Source organism: Microplitis demolitor, chromosome 3, assembly GCF_026212275.2.
Source record: "Microplitis demolitor isolate Queensland-Clemson2020A chromosome 3, iyMicDemo2.1a, whole genome shotgun sequence".
Lineage (NCBI taxonomy): Eukaryota > Metazoa > Arthropoda > Insecta > Hymenoptera > Braconidae > Microplitis > Microplitis demolitor.
Window position 1 is genome coordinate 7626612 of NC_068547.1, and position 25374 is coordinate 7651985.

Genomic DNA, 25374 nt, shown 5'->3' on the forward strand with positions numbered 1-25374 from the left:
GAGGCTACATGAGCATTATTCGAGGCTCAAAATACTTTTTTAACTAAGTGAGGCTAGATTGAGGTTCGATGAGGCTAGATATTATGACTCGGGATAGTATTTGAATATTAAGTATTTTCAAACAAAAGAACATCACTAATCATTACAAATTTGACAAATTAAATACAAGATGCAATACTTACTTACTGTTAAGTGAACTGTTTGGAAAATAAAATATATATAGTTAGCGATCATAAACTTATAAACTGTCTCCCCCATATGTAGCTGTACTTAATACCTACAACTAATGATTGCAATATCATTTAAACTAAATGGAATTTTTATGATGTATTTACTTCCATGTTGATGCCCAAGCCACCAGTTTTTAGTAGATTTCCTGGAAATCTAGTTATGGCATTTTCACTTATGGTAGAACTTTCAAAGAATATTTCCATAGACTATCATAATTCGTCGAGTAGGTTCCAAAAATACGATCGGTTCAAAAGTGATCTATAATTAATTTCAACATGTTTTTAATTTTTAAAAAAGTTGAATTCCCTGAAAAGTAACTTTGTTCGGTCCAAAATTTTTTTATGGCATAAACTAATAATTTGAAGGGATATGCGTTAAAAAAGTATTTTGGAAAATGATGAATAACATTATTATACCCATTCAATGAAAAATATAGAGAAAATTATATTATTAGAATTTAAAATACTTAGATTTTTATTATTAAAAAAAAACTATCTTGAAAAGTATTCTTCTGCTCTAAGAGCTCAAACCCAAACCCGTAATATTTTTTAGATCAACGACAGTGATAAGTTTTAGAGCCAGTTTGCAGAGTCAACTATTTTCTCTATACTAAAGTAGTTAATTTAAAGTTTCCAGTTCCACATGTATTGGAATCAGGCTAATATATCTTTTTCTGTATTTACTATAGATTTTGAGAACTGTTCCTGTTTTGAATCATTCTTTTTATATGATTTAGAATAAATTTAATATTTAATGTATAGAAGGTTTGATCAGCAAATGTTCTTACGAAATTTGATCATACTCAATCTAAGAAGCCTGTTTGATTGCTATGTATAATTTGCTATGCTAATTTTATTAAATTCCGAGAGCATAGAAGAATGTGATAGAACGGAAGAAAAATGGTCTATAAAAAAAGTTCACCTTTATTAGGAAATCGAACTATGCAAGGTGCAATCTCACTTTTGTCGGAGAGATGCTATTTCAATATTTACTAAGATTCTTATACTCAGTGTACCATCAAAATGAGTTCATTCGATCAAGAGAAACCGTTGTCGAAAGAATTAAAAAAAAAATGTTTTTTTTTAGTATTTTTGAAACTCCTCATAAATAACTAGATAAATCAATACCGAAATCTGATCAGTTTTAGAACTCAATAAAACTCGTTGATTGCTATCTCAACCGTCTCAATCGGTAAATTGGATTGAGAGATATCGTTTGAGAAAAAATAGTAAAAAAAAATTTTTTTTTTCGAAAATAACAGCGGAGTTTTGGGGCTGGCCCGCAGGTTCAACCGATAGACCGATTTTTTCTCCATCGTTTTTTGCTTTGCAATTATAATTAATTTTTTTTTTATTCGAGCTTGTTGCTATGTCTATCTCTGCAAGTAGCATATCATACAATCCTCAATAGTGGCATTCTGAGAAAAAGTCAAGCGTCAGTACAGCTGAAATAAAAGCTTAGTGCACTCTAAATAACGAATACGCCTTTCACTCTTCATCTTCTTCAGGCATATTTTTCTTTGCATAATTCTTTTTCGTTTCTTTCCATGAATTCAGATTTACTCAAAGCTAAATTCAAATTATAAAAACTACAAAAAAATTTTTTTATGAATATATTTAAAACTTTTGTAAATTGTTACTCTAGTAAATGTCTTTTAAGAAACGAGAGTATTATTTATGGAATAAGCGTAAAAATACTTGTCAAACATTAAAGTTACAGTACATATAAAAGTCTAACACTACTACTACTATTACTGTAGTAAATATCGTTATCGTTATAATTTTTGCATTATAATTAATTATCCGTGTAAAAAGATAAGTATTTATTTTAGCAGCAAAAAAGTGGATAGAGGCTTATAACGGGTAGTCGAGGACCGAACTAAGTGCATGGTAATAGGAAGATGAAATTCCAAAAAAAAAATTTGTCGTACTTCTTCTCGACGAGGCTTATGACAAGAGTGAGGGTAGTCGACTCCGACTGTATTATCAGATATTCCTATCTATCCAGAAGACGGTATCAGATCCGTAAGATTACAATTTACATCTCTAGCGGATAAATTGTTGACAATATGACGGGTAAGGTAGAAGTCAATGAATGGACAGTTAGATTACAGCTTTAGGTTTGACAGGTTTGAGCGTATATGCAGGTAAACTAGAAAGTAACTTAAACTTCGTTATGTATAGAAAACAAAAATAAATTGACGTACAGTAAGACTTAATTTTGTAGTTATTGTTTTGTGAATATGAAATTTTCTGCATAACACTTCTGGTAATCATTGTCTGTTCCATTCTAAAGTCTCCATGGTCTGGTCAAAGGGACGTGGTATCTGTACCATAGACATTTATTTTTACAGCTGTGCACATATGATTTCTATAGTTTATGTCAAAATAACAGTCATCATAATTTTCAGTTCGTTTGTTGTTGTGTGACTCTAAGAATAACTAATGCACTAGTGGTCTAAATTGTTCGTTTTTATTTATTTGGAGTGGAAATTCATAGATATGAATGAGTTAAAAATTATTATAATACAGTATTTTCTAGGTTTTTGTGCATGCATTTAGTGAAAAATCGAAAATTAATTACTTCTACTGAAGAGAATTAAAAAAAATGGTTAAGATAGTGTAAGTTACTGGTTATTGTTTAAAAGTTTTGGAATTCAGTATAAATTAAATTATTGACAGAGAGAAAAAATAAATTTTAGAAACATTTTATTTTAATTTTTTTTTTTGTCAAAAATTATCCAATTGGAAATTTTCAGTTTAATAAAAGTATTTTTAGTGCGAAAATTTGATTTCATTGAAAATAATTTTTTAATCGAAGAAATTCGATCTCAACTCGAAGTATCTTGATCTTCCTTTTTTTCTTGGAATAGTGCAAATAAATTTCAATTTACTTCGGTCAAAAAGTTATTCTTCAACTTAGATATGAAATAAATATAGATTAAAATTTATTGCAGTTAAAAATATGTGAGAGTGAGAGTTTTTTATTTTTGCCAAAACATATTTTTTGTTATTGATTTATAGAAATCCATATGTATTGAAAATAGACTTTATTATCTACACTGAAATTATGGGTTTTAATTAGTGATGCAAAGTGACCGTCATTTTTATGTTAAATCAGATCACAAAAGAAGTTAAATGACAATTGCCTTTCGATACCGTTAAAAATGTTGTGGTCAATTTTTTATGTGAAAATTTGCTGGATAATATTGAATGTCCAAGCACTTGCAAATGAATTGTTTATTCAAAAAAATTTCTCTTTAGGATAGTTAATAAGCTCAAAAAGACGAAAACTCTTGGTAAAGCTCTTAAAAATATGAGCAATAGCACTTAGTGGCACTTATTTTTTTGTTAATAACTCAAAAACTCTTAATATTTTTGAAATTAGGAAAAACGATTCTTAGAGAGAAGGAAATTTCCAATAAAAAAAGTCCTAGCTCCCGGGACTCTACTTCTATTATTTATAATTTTAATTTAACGTGGATAATAGGCCTCCGCATGGCCGTTACGGTATGGGCGCACTGCTGCATATTATTACGAGTTGTCGCCTGTATTCGTTTTATAAATAAGTTATTCACCCTATAACTTGTTAAATGAGAAAAAGTAAAAGCTGTTTGAACCATGTTATTCAGCAATCTATTTTTTTCGGCCTTAATTTTTCCAAGGTTTTAGATTCAAACTCTAAAAGGCTTCTTAAAAGAAAATCATGGCCATCATTCTCTATCCCCTCATTAAAAGTACATCAGCAATCAATTAAGTAATAAAAAAGATTATAAATTCTATTTGAAATGTTAGAATTATCTGTTCCCTAAAGAGAGGAGTTAAGGGAAATCAATATTCATGGTATATCGTCTGTATTTGAAAAATCCAGCGGTGTTTGTGACATTCGTTTTTATCTTCCGCTTCTCTTTCAGAAATAGGATTATATATCAAGATTGGAATTTGGGATCGGACCTTATTCTTCCATTTTTTTTTTTTTTTTTTTTTTCATTCGAATAAGAATGGATTTTATCTTCCCTTCTTGCAGGAATCGGATTAGAACAAAAATTTCGTGTCTTATTAATTTTTATGCAAAGAAAAAAATAGAAAAACGTGGATATAGTCTTATTCTATGTTGAAGAAAGAATCTCGTTCTAATAATTATAAAAGTTTTAGATCTACACATTAACATCAAAAGTCATACAAACTTGGAAAGAAAATTAAATCTTGATTAGTATATGTATAGTATGTATATGGATAATGAATTTAGTAGTAGTAATAAACTTGTAAATATCAACACATTGCTACCAGCTATTTGGTAAACTATCCACAACATGGTAAAGGGAAATAACAAGGGTTGCCGATGTAATTGCTAATTATTAAATACCGATAGTAGAGATATTCCAGATACGAATGGCACCCAACGTAAAGTTTTTGCATAGTTATTTGCTTGCGTGTTTCCACACTGAGAGAAAAGTGCTTAGTAACCTGAACTATGCAGCGACAGATATAAAAATATAGTCTCCCTAACCAATTTTTATTGTTACTGGAACTATGTACTAGTGTGAATCAGCATGGAAAAATAGTTACATTAACTAAATTTAAGAAACCATTTTTGCCTTATTATGGTCACTACAAAACTTTAATCATTCTAAAACAAGGCTTAGTAGTGAACACAATATAATCTTTATCGTTGGCTCAATTAACATAAAATAGATACAGTAACTACGTTAGCTTAGTGACTGTGTGATAGTTGGTAGAAATAATTTTAATAGTTGACACAACTAAGAATTTAGTTGTCGTCTCATACAATATCATTTATTTAGTTCCTTTTACTACTAACAAAAGTATCAACCGTACTATTTCATGTTAGTTCTCTTAACAGTCGATTTCTAGTTAATTTAATAATTATAGAATATTTCTGCTGACTAGTAATCAAATTTAAAAAAAAAATTCAAAAGAGAATATCGTTATAAATACCATTAATATTTAGTTTCCCTGCCTCTAAATTGCATTCCTAATGCCAAAAGTGCAAAACATAAGCCAAAGAAGCGTATCAAACATTTTTTTTTGCTTATCAGTTCTGAATCGTTAAACATGTGGAGGTCGATTAAAAAAGTGAAAAAAAAAAAAAAATTTTTTATATCAAAAGGGCGTGTAAAAATTTTTTGTTGCTAAGATAATTCCCTCCAAATACGTGTGGCTTTTGAGCCAAAGTCGTAGCGTGTTTCGCCGTACTTGAAGTCGTGGCGTATTTTGGCTCAACTCAAACCAAGTTGACTCACAGGTTTCTTTTTATCAGTGTGTGTAGAGAAACTCAAATTTCAAAGCCGTGTTTATAAGTTTTTATAACGTACAAATAAATAACCTTATGAGTTAAAGAGAAACCCTTTATAGCAAAATAATCAGACAAGATGTTTGAATCGAAGCAGTTTTACGATTTTCATATTATAAAATAATTCCAGCTATTAATATTAATCCTACATATATTTTTCAATTATCTACTGTTTTTGAGAATTATAAATGCACAGAAAAAACAGATAATTTGAATCCTGAATTTTTTTTAAAAATCGATTCGGGAAATCAAAATTTTCTTGCCCTAAATAAATAATTATCTTGAAATTTTTATTTTTAATTCAAATATTTTTTCTCAAGTTAACATATTCTTATGCTTAAAGCGAAGAATTTTTACTTGTTACAAAAGTTTTTATTTCTTAATATTAGATATTTTTTGAAGCAAAATATATGAGTTTTTGTAACAATCTGCACTTTTTTGTTTGAAGAATATAAAATTTATCGCAATGAGTACTATTATTTAACGCAAGAATTTTTTATGCTCCAACCAAAACAAAAAAGTTGCTTAAACTAAGAGATAAAAGTCACCAGAACAAAGCAACAGCAGCGGGAGTAGTTTGGTGCTCGCCACCAGATCGCGCCCACTTTTTGTATAGTGTCCCTGGTAAGAAACTTATTTCAGAAGTATTATATTCCAAGCTTGAGAACGATCCTGGCATAAATACTTCTCTGTTATCCGACAGAGTGACAAGAATCATTTTTGATTGTAATATAATATATACTAAATTACATGAAAACATTAATGTTTCCTAAAATAATTTTTGTTATAATAAAAAAATATCAAGTACGTTCAATGTGAAAGAAAAAAAATTTCTTAATTTGTCACGTAAATATTGGCTAGTAAATAAAAAAAAATCCAGTAATAATGAACCAAAATCTGCAGTACAGATCGCTAAATTAAATAATTTTATTTCTTGTAGTACTAAATCATGGAAATGGTAACTATGAATATTTAGTTACAATAAGTCAAATCAGTACATTCTCAGAAAGTTCGATTTTCTAGTGTGTACATCTAGACACAAATACTTATTCCTACAATTATAAATGATCTGAAGAACTAAGTGTACATTATTAACATCACTATAATCTTATTGCTCATTGGACTAAGAATAAATTATTTACTACAATATAAATTATAATTATGTTAACTTTATCTTAGTATATGTAACTAAAAATAGTAAGAATGACTATGTAGTCGTATATCACTTTACTATGGTGTATTAGTTACTGAAACTGATTTAGTTTAGCTGAGTCGTCTGTGAACTACGATTTCTTAGTTCAGAAAACCGATTTTTTCTCTCAGTGCAGCTTTGACTTCTGGGCATAGAAATTATTCAGTCAGAAATGAGGAAATTTAGAGTAGGAATAAATGAGGATGAATAATAGTGGTATTTGTTGATTATTTATAAAACACAATCAGTTTACTAACAGCCAATTTCGTCATCACAAAACATTTAAATACCATTTTATTATAGATTACAGTTTCATAACATCTTCATTCATGTACTAATTAACCACTTTATATGATTTTGGATAAGACAAAATACCTTTAGGTAGATTTGCAAATCTGACTTGTTCCTTTTCAGGACCTCATTAGAATTGCCTTATTAATGAAAAATTAAACACCATCGAGCTATTCTGATGATTTTCTTATCAAGGATACACCACACTGATAGAAGGATTTCTTAGTATTAAAAAAGATTTGTTAATATTTAACAAATTATTTCTTAACGGAGCTTTAGTTAAGAAATATTTATTAATATTTAACAAATCATTTCTTAAACATCATTTTTTTGTATTTAATAAATATTTCTTAGCATCTAATAAACGATTTGTTAATATTTAATAAACGATTTCTTTCCATTTAAAAAATGATTTATTAGTATTTAATAAATCACTTTTTAACATTTAATGAATCACTTTTTAATAATTAATAAATGAATATTTTATATTTAATATATTTTTTATTATTTGAACAAATTTTTTTTTTTTATATTTAAGAAATTATCTATTAACTTATTTATTAAAATTTAATTCATAAAATCACACAGTTCAAGAATATATATCTATATATGTTTTTGCATGCAGCTACACACATTCATTAATATTTATATTTATAAACAAAAATAACTAAAACAACCATCGTATAAAATTTCCTGTTCTTTTAATTTCAAAATACAATTTCATAGTAATTAACACTATAACTAGAATAAACAAATTAAAATTTCTTATATTAAACTACGCTGAGAAATAACATAAAATCCGTTTGATAGTACATGTGTTTTTAATGGTTTTATATTTGATTACAATTGAACTGAATAAAATTAACAAGGCTTCCATATTTTCATATTTATAATATGGATGACAATTTACAAAACACTTCTGATATAAATATTATTTAAGTATATGAGAGCTTCAGTTGTAGGTTACGTTTAACCAACAATGCAAGCTAGAACGGAGTAAACAATATGACGTCGCAACGACACACACATATAGCTTTTTTAATACTTGTACACCACTACAGGCTCGTGTGTAGCCCTCTACCGACAAATTCGTCTAAGAAATATTTATTAAATATTAACAAGCCTTGTTTGGTACTAACAAATATTTCTTTTATGTTAATAAGACTTTGTTAGCATTAAAAATATTTCTTAATAATAAAGAAGTTACTTATTTCATTATAATAAATATTGTTAATAATTACTAAATATTTGTTAAATCCAAAAAAGTCAGTTGAGAAAAATTTAATAAATCAATTTATTACTCCTAAACAAATCCTTCTATCAGTGCAGGGTAGCATTCTTAGTTGCTCATCGATGAACTAAAAGTTATTCCATATCGATACTGCCATTCTAATATGCCTTATCCCTCAAAATTTGACATTTTCACTTTTTTTGAAAAATGGAATCATTGTAACAATGTGCAGCTTATGTAAAAATTTTAGAGGTCAAATTGTTTATTTAGTATTTTTAAATAAATATTCTAATATTTCGTATCTCATACGCAGGCTTTCGCGCATTCTAATATGTCGTATCCCACATTTGTATAGGTTTAGTCACGCTGAACATTTTTGATTTTAAGTTAATTTTAAGGAAGCAATTAACGATATGAGTAAAAAGGTAATGATGCATAATTTTTTACTTTTCTTACAGCATATAATTTAAAATTATTTATTCACTACAAGTGCCTGTATTTTATGAAAACATGAAAATAAATTTGTAGGTTATACCAATGTAAACATAATACAAATAATTTTTTTTTGCTGACCGCAATACGTTTTTATCGTCTCCTGAAAAATTTCCCAAATGTGGGATGGGGCATATTAGAATGGTAGTATCAATATGTTATTGTCAAATTCCCGAAAATAATTTTTTTTTTGATTTGCCGAAATTATTACGAGAAACTAGAAGAAAACTTATATTGAAAATTTGTCATTGAAAAAGAAATTTTTTTATCAATGTATGTAATAACTTATAGTACCTATATTGCTATTACTGTTTATTATAAAAAAAATTTTTTTCTCAGTTAGGCTGGCTATTTATTAAATATGTAGTCTGTAAATTAATTAAAATATTTATCGTATAATTTAGAAGTTTAAAACCTAAATAATGCTAAGAAAAATATCCTGATATTCAACATATATCAATATAATTGCGTAAATGAGATATTAAATGAATAGCTAACGAACTTTTCCATTGCATGGATTCATTATTCATTTGCTTAATTAAAATAAACAATCATAGTGATTTTTTTGTATTGAATCATTGAATTGGCTCAAAATTTGCATTTATTGGAAAATTGTACTAGGCATTCTCTTGAAACGACGAGAACAATTATTATATTGACTATAGTACGTGGCAATGTAATTGCATTACCCGATCGGACGAACACTGTTGATTGTTTGACAACCATTACTATGTATTAGTTAATAACAACGAAATAATCTCATAAAATTTATTAATTGATTTCGACTGTGTTAGAGTTTATTCTGTGATTCCATTCCAGTCAAAAAGCAATTAATTTTCAAAATAGTACACCCTAACTATAACAAATTTTACGGGGTAACAGTACGAAATATTGACTCAGCTCCATTGAATGATCAGGTATCTAAGTACTCTTAGAAATAATAATATATGTAAATAAACCGGAGTAATGTCCGAGTACACGTACTATTTGGCAGCCGTGTTCAAAATATTTAAAGCTGGGCGCCAGGTGATTCATTAATAACCAATAAACAAATGTTGAAAAACATCAGCTCAGGGTGGCAGATCGGAGGCAGGTCAGGCACGAGATTACGATAAATGATTGATCATAATTAACAAAAAAAAATAATATTCTGATACTGACAAATCAAAATTTATTTTGCCGGTTTCAGATCGATTCAATATAAACTAAATTGTTCGCGAAAGTCGTACTTGGTTAAAAAAAAAAAAAACGATCGGTTGATGAAATAAAATGAGCTTATATTTTGTTGAAAATAATTTTAAAATACTATAAAATCAATTAAATTGTATATAATTATAAATATTATTATCTAATAATCTTTTGTATAATAATTAATATAGAAATTAATTTTATATTAATACGGCTTAATATTATTTTAGGTTAATTAAAAAATTAATTTTAATGAGATGGTCCAAATTGTTTCAATCAGTGTAATTTTGAAATGAAACTGTTCCAACATAATATCAGTTATGTCTTTGAATTTGAAATTTATATAATCAAGTCCTGAATGTTGCTCACAAACATGTCACACTATTGAATTATTGCCGATGACTTAAAGTCCTCTGTATAAATTTAATACGTAGTCCATTCATCTTACCGGAAATTATACAATATCCGATTTCTCGCCATTTACTAGGTCCATAGCAAATATATTTTCAAGAATTGTCACAGAGTCAGTTTAGATGGAATAGATTGTAATTGAAATTCGTGGAATACCACAACTACTGAAACAGGAATATGAGTGCTATTGAGGTTAAATCAATTCATTATTTTATGAAAGTTTTTTGTTTATGGTTTTAGATTTAAGAGAGCATATTTTTAGTAGTGTTGTAATTTCAAGAGTGATTAACTATTAAACATCTGCCATGTTTATACTTACTTTCTTAAAATGAACCAGCGAAAAAACCTGAAAATCAGTGGATATTTCTTACGAATCTGTCTCAAGTATATCACTGATTCAATTAGTGATATAATTAAAACTGTTTGTGCAGTAAATATTCACTACTTAGAGTACTGTTCACTGATTTATTTCAAGAGGGTACACTATATAGAGAGGGCTAGAATGCAGTATCTTTAAATTTTATACCATATAATATATATATATATATATATATATATATATATATATATATATGTGTGTGTGTGTGTGTAAAATGTGATATTTAAGAAAGCTAATGACGGAATAATCGATTGGCGCCCATTTCTAGGTACTTGATATCCCAAATGCTCGGGGCTTACGAAAACTATTTTTTTTAATCCCTGGTGAATCTGAATTAATTAACGATAATTACTGCAATTTACGGTATTCAGAAGAATTATGATATTTTAAGTAAAATACCGCTATTTTGGTAAACGAGCGGTGGTTTACGGCAAAAGTGCAGTATTTCGCGGTAAAAGTACGACATTCTACAGCAAAAGTATGGTTATTTTACGGCATTTAATTTGCAGTAAGATTATTTTTGACCACTTAGTAAAGTATTGCATTGTAAAAACGGTAAAAATAGAAAATCATACGGTGCTTACGGTACAAATGTCGCAAATTTCAGTAAATTCACTGATTTTACCGTAATTAGTGGTAAAGTACCGTAAATTGCCGTATGTTACTGTAAATTTGCTGTAGAAATGCCATATTCTACGGTAAATTGCGGCAAAATGCTGTAAATTACCGTAATCCAGATATGCCCGGTATAGAAATAACGTTTTTTATCAACGCAAATATTTTTTAATGTATTCGTTAAGATCAAACAAGACCCCAAAAAATCGAAAGTTCATTCGGACGGCCGAATTCATGAATGATAAATTATCTATGTGTTGAATTTAAATTGAGAATATTGAACTTTTTTCATGTCAAATTAGGTATTCTTTTAAAAGTCTCAATTTCTTTAAACAGTTTAATAAATTGAAAAATAGTCTGAATAATCAGTAATTGATGAGTAATAAATTAAACAACATGTTATTCCATTATTGTTCTCTAGGCAACAATCTCCAAATTCAGGAACAACTGGTACCTCAACAATATCTTCATCCGGTACCGAGGTCGAAAATGTCCAGAGTATCAGTATGTATCCTGTTGGCGGAAGTAGTACTATTGGAAGTTCAGAAAATCCTACATCAACAGTTCTGACAATGGTACCATCGGTGCCTTCAGCAATAACCACTTCACCAATTGGTACGTCGGAACTAGCTATTACTAGAAGCGCCTCAGCGCCTGCTGGTCCTCGGCCCACTATTCAACCCATAACTTCAGTGAGCACGACTGCAACATCAACAAATCAACGCCCGAAACTCCGAAGAAATATGAGTCGTACTGAAGCCATTCGCAGGTATGTTGAATCAGAATTGTTTTATTTCAGTAATTCAATCTGATGCAGTTTTATGTCGACTAACTATAATATTTACGGTAAAAAAACACCATCTGGCAGCCAAAATGAAAGGTAGTTTTTTCATAAAAAATTTCGAAAATTTTGACATGAAACCTTCACCGGAGTTGTGATTGGGTTAAATCTCAGATAGAACTGTATAATCTGAAATGGAACTGAGTATAATCCAGATGTATGTGGTTATCATCTAGGATGAAAACCAGTATAATCTAGTGCTGTATAATCTGAGATGTAACTGAGTATAATCTGGGATGAAACTGAGTATAATTCGAGATGATAGCCAGTATCATCTTGTTCTTTCCGTGTAGGAATCCAAATTCCTATATATGAATTTCCTACAAAGAAATTCATCTTTTCAAGTTCCTACATATGGAAATTCAAGTACCTAGTATCCTATATGGATTTCTCATATGGGAATTCAGATACCCATGGCTCCTTACATATATTCTTATATAAATCAATACACTTCTATGTTAACTCTTATGGGTTTTTCTGCAATACCACATCAATTTTTCTTTGATAGGAGAGTTTTTATTGTTTTCATTTTACGATACATTTATATTTTTTACATAATGCTATAGTTTTAATTTAAAAATTTAATAACAACGAACACTATTATTATCAATTCAGGAATTTAAATTTAATAGTGATAGATTTAGTTTAAAAACATCGATGCGCAGTTACTGAGCGTTGTTTTTTCAGTTAGTTTAAATAAGAAAATATTGTTTCTAATAACTTGGAATTTGTTTTATCGAAACGATCATTATATTTTAGCTAACTATAATTTAAATAAAATATTTTATTTTTTACTATATTTTAGTTATATAAAGAAGGAAACTGCTACATTTTTTGGCGTGGATGAGGAAACGGAAGCTCTTGAGAAGCAACGATGGTTCGATCGTCGCCGGCGCATGGCTTCAAGAAAATATGGCGCTCTGCATCCAGAGCATAAGCCACCAGATCCAGACATTACGAGAGATGTTCCCGATTCAACAGAAGCACCAGAGGTAGGTCAACAGAAGTAGAAATATAAAATTATCACCAATATTTCTGTCCACGATTATTTTGGAGGTTTAGACCTTAAGAAAAAAGCTGAATGTTTTATCATTATTTAGAATGATGTTCGGAGTAGGAATAGGAAAAATACCTTTTTTATTATTATCTTATTTTTAAAAATTGATTAAAAATTTGTTTTTTTTTTTTTGCAATTTCATACTATTTGCAAAAATTTCTGATGTATTTTTTTAAACTGAATTTAATCAAGTTAATTGTAAAAATTGTTAAAATCTTGTCCATTTTCTAAGTAATGTATTTGATTTCACAAATTATTTTCCTTAGTACAAAAGTAAATAGTTAATTTTGGTAATTATTAAAAAATTATCATATTTATTGTAAACAATTATTTAAAAAAAATAATTAATTGCTTGTAGGATGTTGTTTTACGACGATGGCAACAACCAGTTAGAAGAAAAGATTCCGTTGTACGAATGACATTATCAGGTCTTCATTATATGGTTGAAGTAAGTAAATATAATTTTAATTTAATCATTTATAGTGTTACGTTCCCGTGATATTTGATTGATAAATAATTAATATATATTTAATTATTATTTCTAATTTATCATTTCTGAGTCTTTGAAACGGAAAAATCGCTGATAAGTATTTTTAAAACATCGACGAAGTCCAACCGTTAAAAAAACAAAGTGTTTACGTAGATGAAGATCGGGCTGCGTCGACGATGAAACAAGAGGCCTGAGATGCAATACTGTTATTTTTTTTATATGGATCATTCTATGTCAAATCGATCAATAGTTGGAATTGACCCCTTTTAATTTGCACGAAATTTGGTCAAAACTTTTCTTTTATCATAAAAAAACATTGTGCCAAAGGAAAAATAGTAAAATTTTGAATTTTGAATAAATTTCGAAAAAAAAAATTTTTATTTTTTTCCTATGACAATTCTTTTTTTTATGATACAAAAATGGTTTTGACCAAATTACGTCCAAATTGAAAGAGGTTGATTCCAACGATTGGGCAATTTGAGATCGAATAACCCATATAATGAATGCAGTGTGAAAAGAAAAGCAGAGGATGGTACTCCGCTGGATCAGAATTCAATTGCCTGTTTCTTTTATACTCCATTAAACAATAAATTCCAAGATTAATTATCAATTGAACTTACCATATTTTAAAAGGAGTATATTAGAATTACGACTTTACGAATAATTCAAAAATTTCCTTTTGAACGATTCAAAATTGTAATAATTTTTCCAATAATTTCAATTTTTATCAGACGCAAATACAGCTCACACACGAATCTACGAAATAGTTATTTTTGGTTACTTAAAAAAATTGAGCTCTATTGAATAAAAGTTGAATATTTGAAAAGACGATCATAAAGCGCGAAACTCAGACCTGCATTGAATAAAATCCATTTTTGGAAAATAATCGCAAAGTAGATAACTATTAAGATATTTATTGGTTCTATTTATTTCAGACATTAACAAGGCAACGACCACAAGAAAAATCCGAGTCTCGAACTGACTCTCGAAGTTTTCCACCAAGTGTCATTTCAATTTCGCAAACAGAAGCTGGTGATGCTGAAATCGTAAACAAAGGAGAAAATATCGTTGATGATGAAGAAGAGGCATTCTTCCAAAAATTTACACCACCTTCAACAGGAACAACACATCAACAAACACAAGTTCCGATAGATCAAGCCGGAGTATCTAGCATTAAAGCTGATGAGATGACATCTTCAAGCAATAAACATTTGGATAACACAGAACGTGCCTCAGACCGCTCGGATGTAGTGGATGAGCTTGTTAGGTATGAAAAAAGTAGATACTCAAAATTTTTCTTTTCATTGTTTTCATAATTTTTTTTTTGCTTCACCCGCAACAGAAAGTTCGGACTTGTGCCATTTTTTAAAGGGAAAGTTGACAGATGCACGTATTCAACTTAGTTTGCTTCGATAGCAGAAATTCGCTACTAATTTTATGAACTTTATTTTATTTTTATTCCGACCAGATATTCTTCCATTTTTATAATACTCACTAAAGAAATTATAGCACATGTTTATCACTAGTAAAATTTCCCAATGAAATTGTTCAAATTCAGTTTAATAACTTTCCTCTCATTGGTCGCTAATATATGAGACATTAAAGGCCAAATCGTACTCAAAGACTGCGAAAAGTTTAAAATGTGGCTTGCAGGGTCGACTGTTTTTTCACGTTTGTTTTCATGTATTAATTACGAATTATAGTATACTTATCTAGCAGCAATGAGTATTATACTCCTGTGTATTGGTATAAAATATAATATTCAAGTTATTTTATCGTAAAATAACTAAGCTTGGCATCACATTTGAATATAATAATCACTTCTACAAGATTTATAAGATTTTAATTTTATAGATTTATGATTTATAACCATTTTTCTCTCTGAATAATAGTATCTACTTATTCTCGTAATGTAATTGTGATATCTAATAAGGACCGATTGATTACCCGATGAAAAAATATTTCATATAACTGCATATAGTTATATATGAATTACATACAATTGGATAGAGGTGATGCATAATTTTATAAAATTTTTATATAATTATATAGAATTATATATAATCGTATATAATTCTATATAAAAATGCAAAAAAAAAAAATAATAAAATTATGTACAAATGTATATATTTGTATACAGTTATATGAAATTGTATATAATTATATATAATCTATACGAAAACATTATGGGATTATATACAAATTGTATACAAATAAGATATAATTATGTACGATTGTATACAAATGGATCGGACCATTTTTTCTATCCATTTGTATAAAATCTTTTATTATCGGATATGTTTTTCCTCCAAAGTTAGTATCGATTATTTCAAAACTTTACTTAGCTCAAAAATTTTTTACCAACTACGATCTTTCTCAAATTAAGTAGATACTATTAGAATATAAAAATCCATAAAATTTCAGACTCTTATATTAAAAAGTATGAAAACAGTGGAGAGTTTTAGGGTAGACGCGCAGTGTCAACCGTTTTCAAATTTTTTGTTTAATCATGACGTACTACAATAAAGGCAGCGGAAACATCTGTCTTTCTAGAAATATTGAAGGTTATTGGAAAAAAATTGTTTTATAATTTTACTAAATTTATGTCACAGATCACCAGGACAAATGAAAATGAAAAACAAAAAATAGTTTTTTTTAAAAAATACTCTACAGTTATACACAATTATTTCTTCTATTGAAAACACTGAAATGTCGAACGAACATAATATTACTAATCAAAAATAATTAGCTTTATTGGAAAAAATTTTAAGGGGTTAGGTGGGTTTCAGAGTTACTAAAAAAAGGTATTTTTACGATTTTTTTTTTAATATAAACAATCATATATTTTAAAAATATAATATGGCATATCAAAGGTACATATTTCAACAACGTTTCCTAAAATTTTTATATAAAAATGTTGAAAATTCAGCCGTTGAGACCTCATCTCCCTGGGTGTCTCACAAAAAAGTCGGTGGACACGATTTCTCGAAAAGTTATGGACTGATTTAGTTCGAATTGTGTACACATCTTTAAAATAACATTATCTAGTTATTGAACTAAGGAATTTTTTTTGTTTTCATTACAACTTATTTTTTTAAGCCAATAAATGGCGAAAATTTGACCAAAAAATGAGATTTTTTGTTCAAAGTCTGAGAAAAAATGAAAATTTTAATTTTTTTTTTCCTTCGTTCAAACACGAGATTTATATATGTACTAACGGAATATTTTTGGCTTTTTAATTTTAGATGAACCAATAATAAGTTATGCTGTCCACGGCGAGAGCACTTTTCTGTGAGACACCCAGGGAGATGAGGTCTCAACGGCTGAATTTTCAACATTTTTATATAAAAATTTCAGGAGACATTGTTGAAATATGTACCTTTGATATGCCATATTATATTTTTAAAATATATGATTGTTTATATTGAAAAATAAATCGTAAAAATACCTTTTTTTTTGTACCTCTGAAACCCATCTAGCCCCTTAAGTTGACCGTCTTGCGCTACATGTTTAAATTTCGAGTGGCCGTTTTGTACGACATTTTATATTCGAAAAGCTGATAGTCATATAAATGCATTTTGCTGTATCTCAACATAGGTTAATTTTATTTACTGAAAATTCATTTTGATAAAATTGAAATTTTTCATTATAGATTTACATCTCAAAAAGAAGAGAGAACAGTATTAGATGGATCACAACCACAGATTAGACGACTACCAGTGGAACCGACAAGAGATCATTATACTTCAAGGTAAGTTATCATAAAACTTTTTATTTTTTATTCTGGTATGAATAAATTGTCCGTGATTATTCATAATTTTATAATTATATTGCTTTAGCTGCATTTAAAGTAATTAGCAAATTCCCATTATTTTTGTATTTCGGTATTTACTAGTTTTTAGTTTACCGACAAAGGCGGTAGTTTGTTGCGTTAATTCGTATCTAGTTAATAAAAAAAGAATTTACAGAACAACAAGTTGGCGCAAGTCACGAAATGACGCAAGAACGAGTCACCAAGAATCAACAACACTCGGTCAACATCAGGATGACGACCTTGTTCTCAGAAGAGAAACAACAATAGGAAGAACCAGGATATCACCTAATACTATTGATCGTGTTTTTGATAATAGTAATCGACGTCAATATGGAATGGGTATTGTCGGTAGATTTTTTGGGTAAGTTTTGATGAATTTTATTCACGTCTAAAATACTAAAGCACTTTATATCGGATTATATCAGGAAGCTAAAATAGTATACTGCGTGGCAAAAGATGATACAAGACGATTTCAGACGGGGGTCGAATTGACCATGCCGACGAAGCCGAAGCTAGCGGCCGTAATAAGTAGCGGCCAAGCAAAAGATTGTGTTAGTGGCTATAATAAGTAGCGGCCACGTAAAAAATTTCTGGCCGCTACTTATTACGACCGCTAGCTTCAGCTTCATACCGTGCCAAAGACGTGGACTTACACCACCATAAGTCTGAAATCGTGTTCGATTCCATGCCACGAACTATATTTTTCATGTTACCTACATTGATACTAGGAGTTTTAATGTCTAAGTTGTTTAAGGTCTAGAATCAGTAAAACAGACTAATATCTGACTGGCCTGTGGAAAAAAAGTATTTCTACGAGAAATTTGCCGTAAAGTACGGAAATTTGGGGTATTTTATAGTGAATTGCGATAAAATACGGGGATTTGCAGTAATTACGACATTTTTATCGTAAGCATGGTATGTTTTTTTATTTCTACAGTTTTTATGGTGCAATACTTCACGGTAAAATACCGCAGGATTTCCACAATTCTAAAGTAAATTACCGTTCTCTTAATACAGATTTACGGTCAATATACCGTGTTTTTGCTGTGAAATATCGTATTTTACGGTAAGTTAGAGTATTTTACCGTAACTTGGAAGGAAAGACTGCAAATTCACCTTAATAACAACCCTAGACAAAAAATTCAAATGGGAATCCAGCATAGGTCCCTATGTGGGTTTCCATAATGCGTTTTCAGATGTGTGTCTATAGGAATCTATAGGAAATAATGTTACCAGAATATTTTTAGAATATTTTTAAAACCGCAAGAGTACCTATTTTTTAAAATTTATTTTATTAATTTTTTTTTTTAATTCTGCAACACACAGCTGATGGTTTGATTAGTTATTAGAACGATATAAATATTTTGAGATTGACAATAAACAAATGCGATTTTGACATAGAAGAAATCAAATCAGACACTAATTTAAACTAATGAGTTTCTGCCCGCTAACTCGCTTTGGTCTGAAATTGACTTGTTTTAACTGACACAATAGGCATTGAAACGCGCAGTTAATACGCAGAAAATGCAAGTGATATGAAAAATAATTAACAGTATTAAATTAGAATCATGGGAAAGCTTAAAATACCACATTAACCTCTCTATCAAGAAAAAAAAACTACTCCCATGTATAATTTCAAAGCCACTTATTTACTGATAGATTGATTTGAATTATTAAACATTTCTATGAGTAACATTTCTATAAGTAATGTTAATGTATAAATTGCGATTATTATCTTACAGCAGATCATTTCGTAAAAGTATTGCTCATAAACCTCAAGTGAAGAAACAATTAGATGATATTGAAGATCATAGGCCCTACTTCACTTATTGGATAACAACCGTTCAAGTTCTGGTTCTTATTATTTCACTGGCGTGTTATGGATTTGGACCTATCGGTATTGATTTACATCATCGATCGGGTCTTGTAAGTCATTACACTTATTTTCAATTATGTACTAACACTACTGAATGTCAAAACCAGTAATGTATTCTCAAAATTTGAATATGATCCACCGTCTAGTTTTTTAGAAAAAAAAGATTTAAAAATGACGTTTTTAAAGTTCTTATACATAGGCTCTTATGGCGGACAAGCTACCGTCATGACTTATTAGATTATTTTCATTATTAACCTCCCATGTTTAAGAAATAAAAAACCACATGCCGTAAACTTGAATATTTTTTGAATATGATAAGATTTTAACAATACAGGGTTACCGTTGTAATTATTCAAATAAGTAAAATTAAACTTTATTTTTTAATCTCGTTTATCAACAGAGATACATATTATTGAGAGTTTGGCAACATCGCGGAAGCAGCTGAGAGAAAAAACAAAGATAGAAATACATTAAAAAGAGAGACAAGATTAGAAATAAATTTTTCCCGCTTAAATTTGAATATCGGTGTATAAGAAGTTAGAATGCGCTGTTGCCAAATCTTTTTATTAAATCATATGAGTCAAAAATAACCAAGTCATTTCATTACTTTCTTTAATTAAATAAGTAATAATTATTAATTTATGAATTCGTTATGTTATTACAAATTAAAATAATGAATTTTCATAACTATTAGGAAAATTTAGCAAACAAAAAAATTCAAACACTACTTTGGCTCCTTAATGTACTACGTGCACTCGAGCGATCGCACCAGGAGCGTGAAATTCGAAATGTGTAGTTCTGTACGCTTTACATTTTTTTTTTAGTTCAAAAATATCCTTTTCCCTACAGTAAATTAATTAAATAATATATTCTAAAAGTGAGGTCAAACGCGTACGAGGCGTGCACTTTTGATTTTAAAAACTTTTTATTTTTCCGATGTACGCTAAATGTTTGTATGCTTAAAGTTTCCGGCTATATAATTAACATTTTACTTTTGGTTACGTTAACAATAATACTCACTATAAATTTAACTATACTGACTTTTTTCTTTTGTAGGTTCTCGTAACAAGTCTGTCATTGCAACAAGTAGATTATCAAGAGCCAGCAAACTTTTGGATCGGTCCAAGAGCAGCTGACCTCATTCACTTGGGTGCTAAGTTTGCACCTTGTATGAGACGTGATATGAAAATTCTTAAGGAAATCGATGTATGGCGGGAACGAGAAAGAGACACAGCTTGTTGCATCAGGAATGATGACTCAGGTTGCGTACAATCAAGTAAAGCAGACTGTTCGGTGAGTTTTTTTAAAATTCATTATTATAAATTGTTATTTTAACGGCTTAGTAAAATCCACTCCATTATTTATATAATTGGAATTACATAAATAGCTTGATAAAAAAAAAAGATGATTTATATCTCCGTAGAAATAATTGATTCTTGTCTATTTATTTGTATTTATTTAAAGTTACTTTCAGTGTATCTAAATTTTTTTTGCTAACTATACAAAACTTCATAAGTACAATACAATCTAATGTAGTATTGATATAATTTTCATAATGATCATAAATAATATATACATATAGAAATTTTATATTCCCGCATTAATCGTTGACGAGTATTGAAGTGATTTTAAATTTTTTTTTTCTTTTTTATCCTAATTCCATTTTTATTATATCCATTAAACTGATGATAAGAAATAAAAAAAAGACCATTTTTTTTATCCATTTTATTGCTACACGATATTATAATAAAAAATTCTCTCATGCAAACCAACTGATCCGGGGAGTGAGGTCAACTTTGACGGTAATCGATGTAAATTTCACCAAAAATTTTTACAAATCAGTATTTAAATTTACTTATTTACGCTAAATGACGGTATTGTGGTAATAAAATGTTATGATTTCATAGAATACAATATCAACATGGAAAAAATGGGGTCCCGGTGACAATGGACCGGGTGGACGAATAAGTGGATCTGTGTGTGGTTTAGATCCGAAATTTTGTGATGCTCCAGCCAGCATAGCGCCCTATGAATGGCCAGATGATATCACCAAGTGGCCAATTTGTCGTAAAACGAATCCCTTCAGTCAACGATTTCGGTTAGTCATTAAATTAAAATAATCAATTTCAAGCGAAAAAATAATTTAGTGTAATCGAACAATTGTGTTTTTTTAGAAGTAACAATGGTCATACTCAGGGAAACAACAACTTTCCGGTCGGCCGTTATAAGGACAAAATGGCTGAGCATATGGTATGCGAAGTTATTGGACATCCCTGTTGCATAGGTATCCATGGAATGTGTCGGATCACAACAAAAGAATATTGTGATTTTGTCCATGGATACTTTCATGAAGAGGCATCTCTTTGTTCACAAGTTGAATGTCTTCATGATGTCTGTGGAATGATACCATTTCTGCATCCTGAATGGCCAGATCAATTTTATCGATTATTTACCACAACGTTTCTTCATGCAGGGTATACTTTTTAAAATAATATTTTTATTCCAAAAAAAAAAAAAAAAAAAAAAAAACTAAAATAAGGCAAAAGACCTAGTATTCGATCAGGGAACTAGTACTCGATCACTCTATATATTTAGTAAAATTTAGTAAATATAAATATTGAAATACGCGAGTAATTGGGTACTAGTTCCTTAATTGGGTACTGCATCCAAGAGATCTCTTGCCTTAATATCTTATACATTTTCTGGAATCAGTATCGATGTCATTAGTTGGATGAAGTCTTCCAGAGAGTACGTCACCGTTAGTTTTTACTCCAACTTTGAGAAAACGAGTATAATCTCACTGTTATTATTATTACACTGACATTACAAACCGAAAACTACCGACAATTCCCGATTACTACTCATTCTCTGGGAAGACTTCACAAATATTTATATAATGAATGCACAAAGAAAAACGCCGTTAAATGTCTAAAGACAACGTCATGCAATCGGAGTTATGAAAATGAGTCATTTTTTTATTTTATTTGTTTAGTACTATTCATTTCAAAAAATTTAACTCTATAAAAAAAATGTCAACTTTAGTGTTATGTTGTATCAATTAATAGAGATATGTGAGGTTATAAAATTCAGCCGATGTATTGATCTACGCATGCGCGTGCTGATTAATTAAATGCGCATGTAGAGTCTAGAAATTTCATGATTTTTATGATTTAATACAAAAAGTAGTAATTTAATATACATTAAATGATACTTTTGACAAATCAGGCAGGATTGCATTTGAATATAAAATTTTACAAGGCTGACTAGCCATTACCGGCGTATTCTTCGGGCATAGGCTACAAAAAATATTTTGTTGAAACTATAAAAGTTCATAAATATCATTAATAAAATAATTTGGTATTTACAGAATTCTTCATCTTGCCATTACGTTATTCGTTCAATATTATCTGATGAGGGATCTTGAAAAACTAACAGGATCTTTGAGAATCGCTTTGATATATTTTACGGGAGCTTTGGCTGGCAATCTTGCAAGTGCAATATTCATCCCTTATAGAGCTGAGGTATGTAATTGTTTTCATATTCAATTTTTGGCATGTGTTTACAATCATGGCTCCACACATTTTTCAAAGCTTCAAGTGCTTACACCTTAAATTTCCATAAATAAACTTTTTCCGCGTGTTCAGTTACACGACGAATGAACTTTTCTGTTTGTATTTTTGTCGTTAATACTAGATACCTAAGCAGGCACTAGGTAAGGGTAATATCCCTGCACTTCAAGTGTATAAAATTGATGAAAATGACAAGAAATCGTGCAAATTTTCAACCATATCATTAATATTTTTAGATAATACTGTATTAACTGGTATCTTAAATTAATATCACTGATACACTACAATAATAACACACTTATATTAGAAATAACAACACCACAATTAACAGTAGTAAAAGAAAGCATGAGAGATATATAGTTTATTGAACACAGATGTTTGCTATTTAGTTGTCTATATAAAACTGATTGACTCTAGTCGTGCATTTATAAAGCAAGAGAAGAAAGCATTTGTTTTCTAGTATCCGCCTCCCTTTATACTAGTACAGTGTTAGGTTGAATGCATACTAGTATAAAGCGTAGTCCAAGGCAAGAGTACGTTGACATATCCCTGCTGATAAGTCCGTTAACGTACTCAGGATAAAACTACTATCTATTATGGCATATAGACATGTATCTTAAGTTTTGGTGGTTGACTTAAGAGTCAATACAAAGAATAATGAGAAAATAATGTCAATTTGTGCAGTGTAGCACAGAACTGGAATATAAAAAAGATGCTCTCAAAATTAAGCAAGGCTTATACCTTCTGTATTAACTTATAGCTTATTGAGGATGATGATTGAAGCTAGCTGTTAAAATAGGTTTCAAAGCAATTTGTCTGTACTTGGAATTTTGCTTGTAAAAAGTAGGTGGAGTCGTGATTGTATGCAATTACTCAGTTTTTTTATGCGTAATTTTAATTTTTGAAATTTATAATTTTAGTATAATTCCATGTCATGTCAATATCATGTCATTTTTATAAAATGTTCATGTTAAATTTAAATATCCCAATTGAGAAAATAAAAAAAATTTTAAGAGCTGTAGAAGTTTCAAAATATTTATCCGAAGAACAGTAACAGGTTGAGAGTTTTTAAAAAGTTTAAAGATAATTCTCTAACTTTATTATGTCATGTATTAAATAATAACTTTATATCTATTTTCTAGTCAACAAACTTTTAATTGAATGATGTCTGTCAACATTATTCTAGGAATTACATTATTATAAATTAATTTAATTTCGTGCTTAATTATAAAATAACTTAAGAAGTATGATACTGTTATTTTAACTTTTGTAACTCTCTCTTTATTCTGTTACTTAATTTCAGCTCACTATTATTATTACTTAATCCTTTTCTATAGAAGAAAAAAGTTTCAGTAAGCTTAGACCTACAATGTTATAATGGCCGTTACTTTTATTAATTTTTTATTGAATGACAAGAAAAACTATTTTAATTTAAAAATGTCCTTGTCATTTTTTTTACATTTTGATAATTTAATATGTTTGTATAAAAAAATATTTATCATTACGATTCTTCCGAAATAATAGTATTTTTTTCTCATCTGTTGTTTTCATGATTAATAGTCTAATTATTAATCACATTGAACATATATTGAAAAAAAATGTGTGTTTTTATGAGTCTTAATCAAAAGTTCATTTAAACTATATCTTTTTTTTTAATTTCATTATATATTGTTTGTTTTTTTTCCTTTGTGCCGAATATTAGGAAAAAAAATTATTGTTACTTAAAAATCGAAAAATATAAAATTATAAATTTTAAAGCTGACCCAAAATTACTTACTACAGTAAAAAAAGATTCGTCAAAATTAACACTAATCATGTGAAAAACGAACATATTTTAATATACGTCGTTTGTGCAGAAAAATTTACACATATTATTGTTGAAATTATCAACGAACTAAACATTAATTTTTGGTAACATGTCTAAGAAATATTACACGACAAATTATCATATAGTAAATCATCACAGTCTAATTATCACTTGCTCAAATAATATCGCAATGTTTCAATGTTATGGAAACCTATTATTGCACACCTCGAACGCGAAGCGGAGAGGTTGTACTTTATAACTGACTTTCCGAAGTGTATGTATTATTTTTAAATCACACTTACACGTTATGAAAAGTACATCAATATAAAGAAGTAACACTAATGAATGAGCCTGATACTTTTTTTAAGCTGTCCGATACGTATTAATATAAAAAATCTGTCTATCGGTTGATTCTGCGGGCCAGCCCCAAAACTTCTTGCTATTTTTGAGCTCCTTGGTTATCGTCCAAAACGTGCAATTTTGGATTTTTCAAATCTTTATTTATTATTTTAAAATATAAAAGCCATCGAATCTCTATATGTACACGATTTTCATGATTTTTTTTTGCATGATAATA

The 25374-nt window shown here is 29.0% G+C and overlaps 1 protein-coding gene across 1 annotated transcript in view; it reads left to right on the forward strand.

The window, feature by feature from the left end:
- LOC103574446 (inactive rhomboid protein 1) overlaps positions 1-25374 on the forward strand; it is a 51776-nt gene that overhangs the window by 22710 nt on the left and 3692 nt on the right. The window contains exons 5-15 of the mRNA XM_008553893.3: positions 11765-12112; positions 12990-13176; positions 13600-13689; positions 14667-14998; positions 17384-17482; positions 17700-17906; positions 19288-19471; positions 20478-20714; positions 21329-21519; positions 21596-21895; positions 22789-22942. Of these exons, the coding sequence (XP_008552115.2) occupies positions 11765-12112; positions 12990-13176; positions 13600-13689; positions 14667-14998; positions 17384-17482; positions 17700-17906; positions 19288-19471; positions 20478-20714; positions 21329-21519; positions 21596-21895; positions 22789-22942 (2329 nt within the window). The remainder of the gene's footprint in view (positions 1-11764; positions 12113-12989; positions 13177-13599; positions 13690-14666; positions 14999-17383; positions 17483-17699; positions 17907-19287; positions 19472-20477; positions 20715-21328; positions 21520-21595; positions 21896-22788; positions 22943-25374) is intronic.